The sequence below is a fragment of the Rhopalosiphum padi genome, chromosome 2 (genome assembly GCF_020882245.1).
Source record: "Rhopalosiphum padi isolate XX-2018 chromosome 2, ASM2088224v1, whole genome shotgun sequence".
Classification (NCBI taxonomy): Eukaryota; Metazoa; Arthropoda; class Insecta; order Hemiptera; family Aphididae; genus Rhopalosiphum; species Rhopalosiphum padi.
In genome coordinates, this window is record NC_083598.1 from 62,806,641 (window position 1) to 62,821,772 (window position 15,132).

The 15,132-nt window shown below is 25.0% G+C and overlaps 1 protein-coding gene across 12 annotated transcripts; it reads right to left on the minus strand.

Annotated features, from left to right (window-relative positions):
* Positions 1–82: 82 nt before the first annotated feature.
* On the minus strand, positions 83–10,383 carry LOC132919443 (poly(U)-binding-splicing factor half pint). Of its 12 annotated transcripts, none has more exons than XM_060981064.1 (13): positions 8,359–8,488; positions 7,704–7,777; positions 7,025–7,083; positions 6,851–6,899; positions 6,271–6,336; positions 5,700–5,904; positions 5,253–5,469; positions 4,394–4,720; positions 4,062–4,335; positions 3,711–3,973; positions 849–934; positions 407–516; positions 83–337 (listed from the first exon to the last, which is right to left on the minus strand). In XM_060981064.1, the coding sequence occupies exons 6-13, from the start codon at positions 5,801–5,803 to the stop codon at positions 228–230; spliced, it is 1,491 nt and encodes a 496-aa protein (XP_060837047.1). In that variant the 5' UTR covers positions 5,804–5,904; positions 6,271–6,336; positions 6,851–6,899; positions 7,025–7,083; positions 7,704–7,777; positions 8,359–8,488; the 3' UTR covers positions 83–227. The 12 variants fall into 12 exon arrangements, with proteins under 12 accessions (XP_060837047.1, XP_060837046.1, XP_060837042.1 ...); XM_060981063.1 differs by having other exon boundaries at positions 7,671–7,777; XM_060981059.1 differs by having other exon boundaries at positions 7,704–7,786.
* Positions 10,384–15,132: the final 4,749 nt, after the last annotated feature.

Consider the following 15,132-nt stretch of genomic DNA (forward strand, 5'->3'; position numbering starts at 1 on the left):
ATTTTATAAAATTGATAATTTTACTGATGTTAGAATATCATCATTACCAATTGTATTTGTTTTTAAATTAAATTAATAAAAATGGCAAAAAAAAATTTTATTTACAAAATATAGATACATACAATAAAATAATTAGTTATATAATATATTTGCGTTAATATTAAAATAACTAAATAATGAAGTAAAATAATATACATATAATTATAATAATAGACATTTCAATTGATTCAACCAGAAAAGTCACTATGGTCAAATAAGGCCTGATCATAAAGTTCAGCTTTCACTAAACGGCCACCAAAGAATCTACCATTAAGGGAATCTCTAGCTTGTTCAGCCTCTGAAAAATTATAAACCATCAATTAATATAACTAATATTTATCAAACATAATTAATTCTTTTAAATTACCTGACATTTGTGTGAACTCTACAAATATTTTTACTATTGTATCTGAATCATCATCTACACTATCTGATTGTTTTTCTTTGTAAATAATAACACGCTCTACGACACCAAATCTAAAAAAACAATTTATTAATACACAATTTAAATTAAATTTATTATTAATAATAAGTGGGACTGAGTGGCCGAGCGGAATAAGACAGCAGTGTCAACGCGCATCGTCATTGGTTCAAACACTGGAGGCTTTTATCCCTAGATAGGCGAATATTCAGAGAAATAGATTGCTTTTCCTCAAACTTGGAAGGCAACTGGAAACAACTATACAATATAACTTCCCTAGCATATAACATTCTTAAGAGTTAAAACATCTTAATAACATATGTTATCAAATCAACCTGTCATTGACTAAGAAAAATAAAAAAAAATATTATAAATATAAGTTAATTACTTGCTACATTCATCTTGAATTTCTTCTTGTAAGCTGTCATCTACATCTTCAACGCCAACCATGTTTCTGAGTATAACAACTCTACTCTATATAACATATTAATAAATAAATAATAAAGTATTTTATATTTAGTTATACATTTCTATACGTAATACTATTTTTTATTACAATATATCAAGAGAAATAGAATTTGATTTTTATAAATAGTTTTAGTATTTTAAACTGAAATAGTATATAATATGTACAACTGTTCATGCTAGTATGCCACTGCCTTGAATTAATAAGTAGCATATTACAGAATTTGGAGAAATAAAATTTAATAGATATTTATGTATTAAGTAAGAAAAACATTTTTGATTTAGTAACTTGGGAAAGTTGCAGTGCCGCAACTACCGGGGGTGCTAGGGGTGCATAAAACCCCCGGGCCCTAAATTAATTCATAATAATAGGCCTATATTTTATAAAATTAATGTATGTCAAATAATTTATTGCACCGTGCCACCTGCCACAATACGTTTCATATAAGTATAATATATATTATAAGGTAATTTTTTAAGCATGCTCACCCCATTTTTATGCTTAAATTATGTATACATTCAAATTCTGAGTTTTGGAATTTTTAAATGTAATTAAAGACGATAGTTTTGAGTACTTAGATTTTTCACAACATTTTAGAAGTATTCTGTGGCGATAACCACATTGGTTTTTCAAATGAGAACATATATTATGTTTTAAAGTAAAATGTGAATCAAGTATTTTTCTGAAAATGTTGACGAATTATAATCAAAATTTGAATGAAAACTTCCGGAGTTATTCTACTTTAAATACTAAGAATTAAGGATAATAATCTATTACACAAAAATAATTTGTAAATGGATACGAGCTCGATAATTACAATTCGGTATGCAATATAAACTATTAGTTAATAATTACTACTTATTACTAAATGCTTATAGATTAATATTGCACCACTTAATAGTTTTCAAAACATGGAATATTATCCTCATTCCTTAGTATTTAAAGTATAATAAATAACTCGGAAAGTTTTTGTTCAAATTTCGATTACAATAAATCAACATTTTCAGAAAAATTACCTGATTCACATTTTGCTTTAAAACATGAAACATATATGTTCTCATTTAAAAAAATAAAGTTAATATCACCATAGGAATACAGGATACTCCTTAAATGTTGTGAAAAATATAAGTAATCGAAAATATCGTCTATAATTACATTTAAAATTTTTTAAAAAATATCAAAATTTGAATACATATATGCACAATTTAAGCATAAAAATGGAGTGAGCATATTTGAAAAATCACTTTGTGTAGTGACATTTATAACAATACAATAAGCACAAAACAATAATGGTACAAGAAACATATTTTCATATTAATAGTTTTATACAAAACATTATTGATATTTCCCAATTTCCCAATTTTATCCTAATGAAATTGTAAAACCAATAGACTGTTTTGGGAACTACTGGTCATTTTACTCCTCATCCATCCATGTACAATAATGTATATAGCTACAGACAGAAAGTTATATTTTTAAGGATCTATTAGGTATTTAGGTCCTTGTCTAAATGGGCCCTATAATATTTGCTTGCACACCCACCAATATACAAGTTGCGGCACTGGAAAGTTGGTATAAATAAGTTTGATACAACTACTTGATAAATTATTATTGCTTATTTCTAACATTTTGCAGATTCAATATCTAATGTATTTTCTGTTAATAATACGATAAAGTAATTGCCTAAAAGGCATAAATAAAGTTTAAATATCAGAAATTATACAACCACTAAAACAAAATCATTTCAGGTCATGAAATTCATCTCACAAATGATAATATTCTGTCTGGATTTTAAGTATTCGCATCAAAGTTGAAAAGTACATTCAATTAAAAAACGCTTGCCAAGTCAGAGATCAGCATGTAAAATTTCTTGATTTTTAATTTTTAGAAATGTATTAATTGTATGCAATATGTACGTGTAATGTATTTTATTTTCATTTTCATTTAGTGAGATAGATCTCTGAAACTAGAGAGCAGATTTTGTTGTTTGGGGTCTTGTTAGATTCACATTGGCTAGGAGAAGTACAGTGAAGATTTTCAGAACTTAATCTTTTATAGTTAATTCAATCTCTACAGAGCTTCAAAAATAAATTAAAACACATTTTAGTGGACGGTTTATATGCTTTTCGGCTTTATAGCTTTGTATCGAGTTCACAATTGAAGATAAAGTTCTTGTGAATCTAACAAGACCCCAAATAACAAATTCCGCTCTCCAGTTTCGGTAATCTAAAAAAATAACTATTTTGTTAACTGTGAATAATTAAATAATTTTTTTTTGAAATTTTTTAATCTCACATTTTGTATCTACTTGATAATCTTTTTTTAATGTGCTATCAACCAAATGTTTAGCTATAAAAGTTAAAAAATAGAAATTTTGGGACTGTTCACAACGACATTTTGTGGATTCAAATCGTTATACCGCTTGGATGTGATATAGGACCTCTCTCATTAATATTTTTGGTTAAATCTAGCTTAATTATCCACCTATTCATTACAACTGAGTTACATTTTTATCATCTTCCTATTTAACAAAAATTCTTGAAGTTTTAAAAATTCAGACTTTTTTCATTTTAATTACCATACTTGCTTGATTAAAAATCAAGAAAGTAAAATTAAAAAATACCCTTAAGTCTTAATGACGAATATTTATAGTTAATTGACAATCAATCATTTGTTCTTAATATTTTATTTAATACCATTAGACTTAAATTTAATTAATTTTTATTAACATAAATTTGATGTGAGGATAGGCTGTATATTTTATGGAAATGTTATGACATTTACCTCAGTCTTCCGCATTAATTTTTGCATTACAAGATGTCTAGCACTTTGACCTTTAATAGACATATTTTCTTGTTGCTGTAATGTTTGAGGTTCAGTTTCTTCCAATAATTTTTTTTGTAATTCTTCTTGTTTTTTTTGTTGATCAGCCCTTTTTTGTGCATCTGCCGTGACTGCTGGAATTACAGGGGCTGCTAATTGTGTAGGATTTATTAGTGTTGGTGGAGGTATAGCTTGTTGAATGACTGGACTCAATCCTGCAGTACCTAATAATAATATTAATATAAAATATATATTTTATCTTTTAATTTAATTGGGCACATTAATAAATAAATAAATAGAAAAAAAAATTACCTGCTATTATTGGTACTGTAGCTCTAATTTGTTGTGGGATAGCTATTCCTGGTGGCGGTATTGTAGCAGCTGGAACAGCAGGAGTTATACCTAATGTAGTAGGTAACTGTTGTAAACCAGGTAAAACAGCAGTTTGAGCACCTAATTGAGAACTTAATTTACTTAATCCTAAAACTGCATTTGTAGCAACTGCATCCATTGCTTGAATTTTTGCTGTAGCTGCTGCAGCTGCAACAGCAGCAGCTGTAGGCATATGACTCGAAGATGAAGGACCCTGGACAAAAATGTATATTAAAGTATATATCATTAATTTATAAATATTAGAAGCATACATGAAGAGCATTTGGAGGAGTAATGGCACGCCCAACTCGTAAATACTGGCCTCCGAGATCAAAGAGGTTCATTGAAGATATTGCTTCAATAGCAGCTTGACGACCTTCATACTCAATAAAACCATAGCCACGATGTCTATTTGGCGTACTACCTTGTGCAAGTTTACATGTCCTAATGGGACCAAATGCTTCAAATACACTTTTTATATCATCTTCAGTTAAATCAGGATGTATTGATGCTACATAAATACGGTTATATTGTTTAGCTTCTTCCTGAATTTCATCAATGACAGATTGTGCTTGTGGCATATTGCTGGGACGCCCAACCTAAATCAAAAGCAGAACTACACATATAATAGTGAATTTGTACAGCCAAATATCTAATAATTTGTAATTTTTTTTCTTAACTAAACCAAATAATTATTATTAGATGTATAAGATTATAAAAATATGGCTATCTTGTCATATGCACTCTGCCGTCAATATTACGGCTGCAGTATATGCTTTACTGTTTGATTACATTCTACTAAGTTATACCATAACCACTCAAAAACTATAATTCGATTTTAAACAATATATTCTCGTAATAATGGAAATGTAAAATAGTTTTAATGACAAAAAAAAATTCTTATAAATAAGTAATAATTTATTAAATATTATTTCATATTATTATTGTTTGTCATTGTTTTGTCATTAATAATCATAAATATAAAAATAATTTAATAAAATAAATATTAAAATACTTGTACCATGCAATGTTGTCTTTCAGAAATGCATTAAATTTGTCGATAATAAAGATATAAATTAGGTAGTAGAGTGCATATGACAAGATGGCTAAAAATATATACGTAATACTTACAACTTTAATATTTCGACCACCAAGCATTACTCCATTCATTTGTTCAAGTGCAAGCTGAGCAGCTTCTGGTATTTCATATTCCACGAATGCAAAACCTTTGTGCTTTTGAGTGATAGGATCCCAAGACATGTTAATTGATTTAATACAACCAAATGGTGAAAATGCTTGTTTAATTGAGTCTTCTTTAAGTTCAAAACTAATACTTCCAACATACACTCTAAACATAAGGAATATTTACATATTATATTGGTTTGAATATAATTTATAAGCATTTTAAAAATAAATTTCAAACAATCAGATCTTATCAGCAAATTGATCACTTAAAAGGGAAACACAATAAATGTTAACAGATATTAGTCTCAACCGCTCTCAATATTGTATATTATTTTCCATCATATCGTTTTATTGAATTGAAATTCTTTACAAAAATGTGTATATATAACTGACCTGCACATTAGTATTAAAGCTTGGTGACGATGGAATGACTTGGCTTGTTGTTGTTGGTGGGCTAATGTTTGTTTCATTAATACCATTTTAATACTTTGTTCCATAGCATATTTTTTAGCTTTAGCCACAGCTTCATTTTGTTCCGTACTTAATTTGATTAAAGGAGCAGCAAGAGCACCTAAAATTCCAAGTCTTGAACCAGGACCTATAAATAATTTATTAATTTAAGATTATATTACAGTCAATCAATATTACGTAATTTTTATAATTCAATAATCTATAGTATCCTAACTAAAATACACATATTTAGAGCAGTTTTTCTATAGTAGAATGAAAGAAAACAAGTGTTATACTGATATCTACTAAATGGAAATAAAATATTTTTCTGAGTATAAAATAACAACAAAAGTATTGAGCAATTAATATTAAAATAACCAGTTAATTACATACAATTTAAATAATTAAATATTTAACTTATTTTAATTTTTAAGGATACATAATATTTATTTATAATAAAATAATTAAGTTATTTATAATGACACATAACTTAATATATTAAATAATTAAGTACCTGAGATTAAAGTTCCAACTTGGTTGAAATCATACGGTGCTGTAGTGAATGATGCATTTCCATTCACTGAAAGGAAAAAGAAATATGTTAATAAAATAATTTAACATAAGAAGATAAAAACATTAAATGTCAAAATAATTTAGTTTATAATAATTAAGAAAGAATTAAATATTGCCTGTAAAAGAATATTATTTATTGTATAAATATCAAATAATTTATGCAACCAAGATATTTTAAGCTTTGACATAAATATAAATTATATTATTCCAAAATTAAATTTTATATCAAATACTATTCAATGAAAGAGTTAGTAAAAACAATTTTCTAAATATTTAAAAATGCCTTTCTTTTAAACTATCTATAAAAAGTTGCAAAAATTATAATTTTAATAAACAAACAGCAAAATTTTTTTAAAATAAACTTAATAAATAAGAAAATAAAATAAAAAATACAGGAGATTTCTTGATTTTTTAATGTAAACTTATTAAATTTAAATATTATGTTATTTGCTGAATGTTTAAATATGTATCAAATAACACCATTAAGGTATGAGCAAACATATTGTGTTTCCATTAGAGACCTTAACCGCAACGGGTAGTAGGCCTGACTTGCTCAGGTGGCTGCACTTGCTAGTAGAGGGATATTGGTCCGGAGACAACACAGAAGAGCATGACGAAAACAAAAACAAACCAAAATAAAATATAAAGTAGATAAATGTTTAAATTCTCCTAATTTAGTCGTCAATTATACTTACAACGTTTTTAAACAACCACAGGCCTACACAATGGACCAATTTGAAAGTTAACTCCAAAACTGAAATCAATTGATCCAAAACAAACACAACATTTTGGATGAATAATATGATTCTAGAAAAATTTACCTACTTCCATTAAATCATTAAAAAAAAAAAGAATTTAGCAACCATGATGTAACATTATTTGAAACCTACTAATTACTAACATACTATTTAAAATTGAAGTTGTCATTAAAAAAGAAAAAAGTTGCTAAATTTTTTGAAAATATTGATGAATTTTTCACTGCCAATTAATATTTTGTATGTATATTTAACGATGATTTTCTGATAAATAAATATAATAAATGTATAAACGAGTTTGACATATATATCATTATAAATACATAAATGTATAAATATTAAAGTATAATTGAATCATAACCTAATGAGAAAATATTTTAAATATTTATTTTTTTGACGAGGAAAATAATTTAAGCAGAACAATATTTAGAAACAAATACATCATAAAATAATGATTAATTCTGCAAACATTAACATACCAAACATAATTGAATCACAATTAACTCTCTATTTCTGTTTGTTAATAAAATGGAACATTTTGATGAATTAAGGTTAGTAAAATATAGATAAAAAAAAAAATAATTACATGAAAATAAATGTTTATAAGTATTGTACACACCCTTCCCTACAAACTAGGTAATTTAATCTTTTGATGTGTGAGAAGCGTATAGACTAGTGCTATCAGTAAACCGCCTGGAACATCTCAAAAAAAAAAAAGAATATTGATTAGTTTTAACTGGTAATGATTAATTAGTTGGAATATAATTTTTTTTATTTATTTTAAAACATGTGACATTTTATCTGTTTATTAAGATAATTTTATTTATTAAAAGAATGAACATTAACTAGACAATTGTCATCGGATATTTTAATTCATAATAGAAAGAAAAACATAGCAATTACTTGATAAAATTCTATATGCCAAGTTATTTCCTTAAGTTTGAGGATGTTAAATGTTTCTGAACTAAATTATATACAAATATAAATTATTACTTATTCTTTTATTTTAGCAACAACATGAAAGATTTAATTGTAAAGATTTATGAATTAATTTATAACAATTTTTAATATATAGATATGAAAAGTATAATTAAACCTAAAAAATTATTGAAATTATTAGTTATAAAATTATTAGATACACCTATGTCAATATTAACCCATAGTAAAATATACCAAAATATAAATATAAAGACATGAACATTAGTCTATAAAAAGGGATTTTAGTACCTTTAATTTAAAAAAAAATTGTTTGAAAATAACTAAAAATACCATACCTTCAAGTTTTGGTATTTTAGCTTCTGGTTCCTCTTCTATACCATTTGACATGACAGGTTCAGAGACGGATGCGGGTTGGTAGTTGTTGGAATTAGCTGTTGACAGTGTGCTAATAAAAGGTTGTTGTTGCTAAATAAGTAAATACATTTAATTAATATATATTTTTTATTATTTAAATAGTAAATAGTCATTAATTACATTATATTATTGTACTAGATTAATGATGAGTTGTATAAACTAAACATTTAATACATCAATAAAACCGTGATGGTACTTTATACATGATTTAGTTCATGATTGATTGAATTCATTAAATTTTTAAAAGATTAATAATTTTTTTTAAGCAATTATGAATAAGTATCATCAATAAAATTTTATAAGTAACACCTAATTAAAATATGTTTTTATTAAATAATTAATAATTTACAATTATAATTAAAACTATATTTAAAGATTATTACATTTTAAAAACTTAAAATAGCACTTTTCTACTTGATCTTCACAATAAAACATCTCATTTACTATAGGTACTTTATTTTTCGTGTTTGTAGCCATTTGAGTAAATATATCATAGTTTAAACACATCTACCTATAAACTGAATTAATTAAAATAAAAAAAAATTTCAAATTATAATGAATAGTTCATTTTTTTTAACATTAACTATGAATTTAATTACACGATTAATGTTATTATATAAACACATTTTTAAGTTAGATTATCAGATTATTGATGGTATACAAAGTCTAGAACTTGTAAATATAATTGTATTCAATAAATACAGTTTTACATAATTGCTGAGCTATATATTAACTTAAAGTTAATAATGGTTAATCTTATAATGTTAAAAACAGATTTATAAATCTATAGGTTAATAAAACTTTATTTTAAAATTATAATAATATTAAGGTTTGAATAATAACCAGTTCTCAAATCCTTGAATATGTAGATTTATTAGTAGTTATTTATTTGTCATATTAAATTATTAATAATATATAATTGATAATATATCAAACAGCAATTTTTATCACTTGGGTAAAAACATATTTTAATTACAGATGTCTTTAAATATATATATGGTACTATTGCTAATGCTAATAGTACATGGGATATTAAAAAAATTAGAAAATACATCAATAGATCACATACAAAATAATGCATCGTAAGAAGGTATTTCCAGATCATGCATTTACCTAAAAGAATAACTGAAGAAGTTACACTACCTGAGATTTGTGATTGGTAAATATAAAATATGTGTATTTACTTAAATGAAAAAAACTGATCTATGAGAGAAATACCAAATTTTGTTAAAATCTAATAGCAAATTTATATAAACTATTCTAACTAAGAATTTACAATAACTTGTCAACGTAACAAATATTTTCTTTTTCTTTTACATAATTACCTACATTTAATATTTCATAATAAAGTAGATGGTTGTAAATCATTAATTATATTCAAAACAAAAATATTTATTATATAATAATAATTAATAATATGACTAAACACCATTAATAGATTTAAAAAAATTGTACTTACCAAGCCAACACTTCCGTTCATCATGATTAGTTTGAATCTATTGACAAATAACGTAATAACTATTACCTACTACACAACTCAATTATTTAGCAATAATTGATCGAATTGAAATGCGCCTTTAAATTACAGTTAAAACAATACAAAAATTAGTATAAGGTTAGATACAAAACACTTAAATGGAAATTAAACTTAATTAATTTAAAAGAATATTTAAATAAGAATATAAAAACGGAGAACAGACGGACTAAGAATATTTTAGTGTGAATGAATGCGATCGAACACTGCAAATTTGATGCGATATGCTGAATGCAGATAATCCGGTATCTATAAAATGAGAAATGAAAACACTAAACCAGTGTTAAGTGAGAACATTAAAATATTGGACTATTCACTGTCTATTTAATATAGTATTTACAATTTAGCATATTCGAGATTAAAAAATCCTTAAGTTCTAGTTTCGACATTCGCTGACATGGGTCATGGAAAGAATACAAAAGAAAATGGTTGAATGTTGAACCCATAGAGTAACTATAGAACGACAAGCACGACCAATCACCAAAGAGTTAGTAATGTTTTCATCATGGAAGAATCATGTCCAATATTTTAGCGCTAAAATCGAAATTGTAATGAAATTAAAAATGTTTAGTTTTTAACTTCTTTGAAGGACAAAAGACAACAATATACATTTTTAATTTCATATTTTGAAACAGATTGTTTTTCGTAGTATTTTTGATTTTGATACATAAAATCAATATAAAGATACATATCAAGTTTGTGAGTTATGAGTAGGTATTTAAAGTTTTTGTGAGTGGAATGGAAAGGTTCTGGATACCCCACTAAATATTTGTCTACTACTCCGTTTACCTAAAATATGTCACAATACCTATTTTTTTTATGAATGTTCAAAGTTAGAATTTTGACTATTTTTAAGTTATTTATAAATATTTTAAATTAAAATTTTTTTTTCTATACATTTTGATAAAAATATTTTTCTTGGGTTAAAAAGCTTGAGAACTTTATACAAGACTCCTCATAGATTGTTTTAATAGCAGTTTAATAATATTAAAGATGCATTTTTTTTTAATATTAACGTTTAATTAAGTTTATATTTTGACAAAATTTGCAGGAATACTCCTCCCAAAATCAAAGATAACATTCCTAAATCCACTTTAAATTCCAATTTCGATTAACTATAATATACTCTAACTACTTTCTCTAATTAAAACCATCTCCATTTTTGTTCAAACATCAAAACATCATTTACTTCTTTTATTCCCAAGTTTACCGCTATTATAAAGCCTCTTCTGTTTTTCTAACAACTTTATTAAATATAGGTAAATTATGATTATCTATATATACCGACATACCATTGTACATTTTCCACATCATTATATATTCTGATTTTAATTATCTTTATTTTATATTTTAGTTAGATAATACGAACCTACACCATTTTATTAATATCTATACTGTGGTTATAGCCTATAGGTATATTTCAATAGTCACTAGCTGTACAATTTTTTTATATTATTTAATTGTTGAGCTATCATAGTCTATACTAGTACACTAGTAACTATTTAGCTAATAAGAAAAAAAAGTCATAAAAACATAGGTACCTACTACCTATAGTAATAAATATTTATAAATTTAACTAAATACGTTGACTGACCGTCTTCGCTTAGAATTATTTTTCATATCCAATGATATTGATTTTATACCATTAAATTCAAATTTGACACATCGATTACAAAGATCCCTGTAGACACCTACTTTACAGAGTATAGTAGAGCGGTACCTACTCGCCCACCTCTCTTTTTTATGAATTAATTTTCCAATACCTACTAATTTTTTCATAGTGTATAAAAGAGTTATTGAGTACATACATTATATATACATCAAATGCAGGTATGTAACAATGTATATTTTCTTATATTTTAGATCATAAGCACAATATTATGAAGCATTCCTAAGCAGGCTTATTTGTGTACATTTTATAATTTATTAAGAAATAATCTTGCTTATTTTACTATTATCCTGGTATAATTATTCATAAATCTGCAATTACTAAGTGTTTAAATAAACTAAGCAACATTTACCATATTTTTAATTTTAAAGTATGACATAAAAATTGTTTCTTACTTACATATTACTTATTACAATTTTTTAATGCAATATAAAAATGTATTAATTCAATGTTATAGGTGTAAAAAAATTATAATTCACTTTAGTTTTTCATCTTCTAATGGCATTTGATATTGCCTTCATTGATTCTTTTCTTCTTCTATTCTTTGTTTTTGAAGAAATAATAACACTTCATTAAATTCTTCATGTGATTTATTTTTTTTTCCAAAGTGATTTTTAAAAAAATTTTTAAGTGATTCCCAATTATTCCATATTCCAATACCTTTAAATAAAATACTTGATTAAAACAAAATGTTAGAAAACACTTTTAATTTATTGAATAAGTAGTATATTTACCAGTTCCTATTAAAATTGAAATCAAAGTAAGTATATTTCCACCATTTCTGATTGCTATTGTCTTGTCCATGTTTATACACAAAAATTAAAGTAATTTAATAAAACGCTAGACTACATAAAATTAATATAGTATAATAGCGAGAACGCGAATCATCCAAATCTGAAAAAGTTTATAATTTAATACAATAAATAATAATACATAGTGGTTATTCACAGAATTTAATTTACATTTTAGTAACAAAAGAAATAATCAAAATTATTGGCTTCTTTAGTTCTATAGAATCTGGAACTACTAGACCACAGTTTAAGACTTATACAATTATTAAAATATATTGTCAATGCTTTGGAGAGAGATCATTGAAATTACTAACAATGGTTTGAAATTTTAAATGTACATATAAATGTTAATATAATATATGAATGTTTAAATAAATTAAACATTCTAATCTTTAGATGTTTAGAAAAAAAATTAATTTCCCTGTTGAATCCATGTTCGTAAATAAAAGTTAAATTAATTTAATAAAATGTTGACATCAATAGCGAGTAAAAATAATAATTTTATATCACAACAATAAGAAATACAAATGCTATGTTAGTATCAACTAATCACTACAATATCAATATTCAACAATGAAAAATTGTAAAATTATATTCTTAGCAACTGATAAAGTTATCTTCATGATTTCATGAGTTAGTGGTCGCCGGGTGGTGGCATGATGTAAAATTTTTCTGTGGCTTGACGCCGTTATAACATATGGTAAAGTGCGGTTGTATTTGAGTATTTCTACAGGGGCTATGCGTATTAATAATTTATTGTCATAATAATTAATATATAATATTATATACCTATCATATTATTTTGAATTATTTTATAATTATAAAACTAATTTTACTAATATTCTAAAAATATAATCCTAAAACCGTGTTTTACTCATTACACTATAGTCTATACTCTATATTCTATAACATAATAATTAGAACGTTCACCACACATATCACACATATTATGATTAATGTAAATAAAACTGAAGGTACCCTACGGCCTACACATCATTGATTTTAGAATATTCTAAAATCAATGGCTACACTATAATAGTACAAAATATGGAATCCATTAAATTTTTAGTTATTTTTACGGCACATTTAAAACTGATACTATATAGTTGGCGGAATATTATAGTGTACTACTGATTAGAATTATAACTTATAACCACGATTTAAAATGTAAGCACAGAATATTCTGTGATGTAGGTATCTAAATCTAAAATGAAATATGTAATCTAATATGTTATATGTAAAATCTTAAATCGTGATTATAAACTTGTAACTTACTATATGAACAATTAACATAGAACATTAGATAGATGATTCCTCTATAGTCTATAGTATTTGTGGCAATAACATAATCAGTGGCGGTGCCAGATATTTTTTATTGAGGAGGGGGGCGATACCAGGCCAAATTTTAGTGAGGCATTTATGTATGGCTATCTCGATCATCCATTAATTTTTTAATACCATATTTCAGGAAATTATTGTTAAAAATGTCTTAGCTATAATATGTTATATATCTAAATAAATAATCAAAAACACAAACAATTAATTGTCAAGCAAAAAAAAATAACAGAATATCTGGAAAAAAATCTTGATTTGATTGTAAACAATGTAAACAATCACATCGATTATTTTAAATTATACATTACAGTGTTTCATAAAAAAATATGTACAGTGTACACAGTACACATGTAAGACAGTGTACGAAAATTAAAAATCATTTTTCTTCGTTTTATTTTCATAAAAAAAAAATGTACAAACTTTTTCTACACATACGATTAACCGTTTATTTGATTGATAATTCATCAGGATTCAGGACTTTATAGTCCGGTGTTTGGCGGATAATCGAAGTTCTACTGTAGTGTTATTAAATTTAAATTTATCAACATTTGATAGAATACATTTCCATCTTTAAAATTCAGCTAAGATATTAACATTAAATATACCTGCTAATTGCTATTCACATTCCTAGTGCATACTAAAATATTGCGTTCCTTTTTCAATAATTTTATGAATACATTTACATACATATTTCAATGTTTGTTTTAATATTTATGTGTTCTAAGTACATATTATCATGTTCTCAATGTTCTCATGTATAAGACATAAGTGGATAACAACGAAAATTTGGTAAGTACTAACAATAAAGAAAAATAATTATTTATATTTTGATATATTTTGTACAGTTAAAACTGTTTTGTACAAAAATACGAGTAGTAAAACCATATTCTTGTGACATAATATTGTATTCAAAATATAAACATTTTTTAAGATAATTTTTTACTATAGGCAATCTGTTATAATGATATGTTTGTAAAAAGAGGTTTTAGAATAAAGATACTATAATTATCAGTGACGGATTTTCAAAATTTTTCTGGGGAGGGGCCTAAAAAATAATATTTTTTACAAATGTACTATTTTTATTTTTATAAAAACATATGTTTTATATTATATTGTGTTTATGTATATACTATAATGTATGTGGACCTAAAATTAAAAATTTACAAAATAAAATCTAGCTAGTCTTCTTATATAATTATATATTATGTATATATCAGTATCTGTGGGGAGGGGGTCCAGACCCCCGGACAAATATAAATTGTTTTAAAACAAATAACTGAAATTAGTCAAGTTATGGATAAAAAAAAATATTTTTTAATTTTTGTTTAAAATGTTTATATATAAATCTTTTCTGAAGGAAAATGTC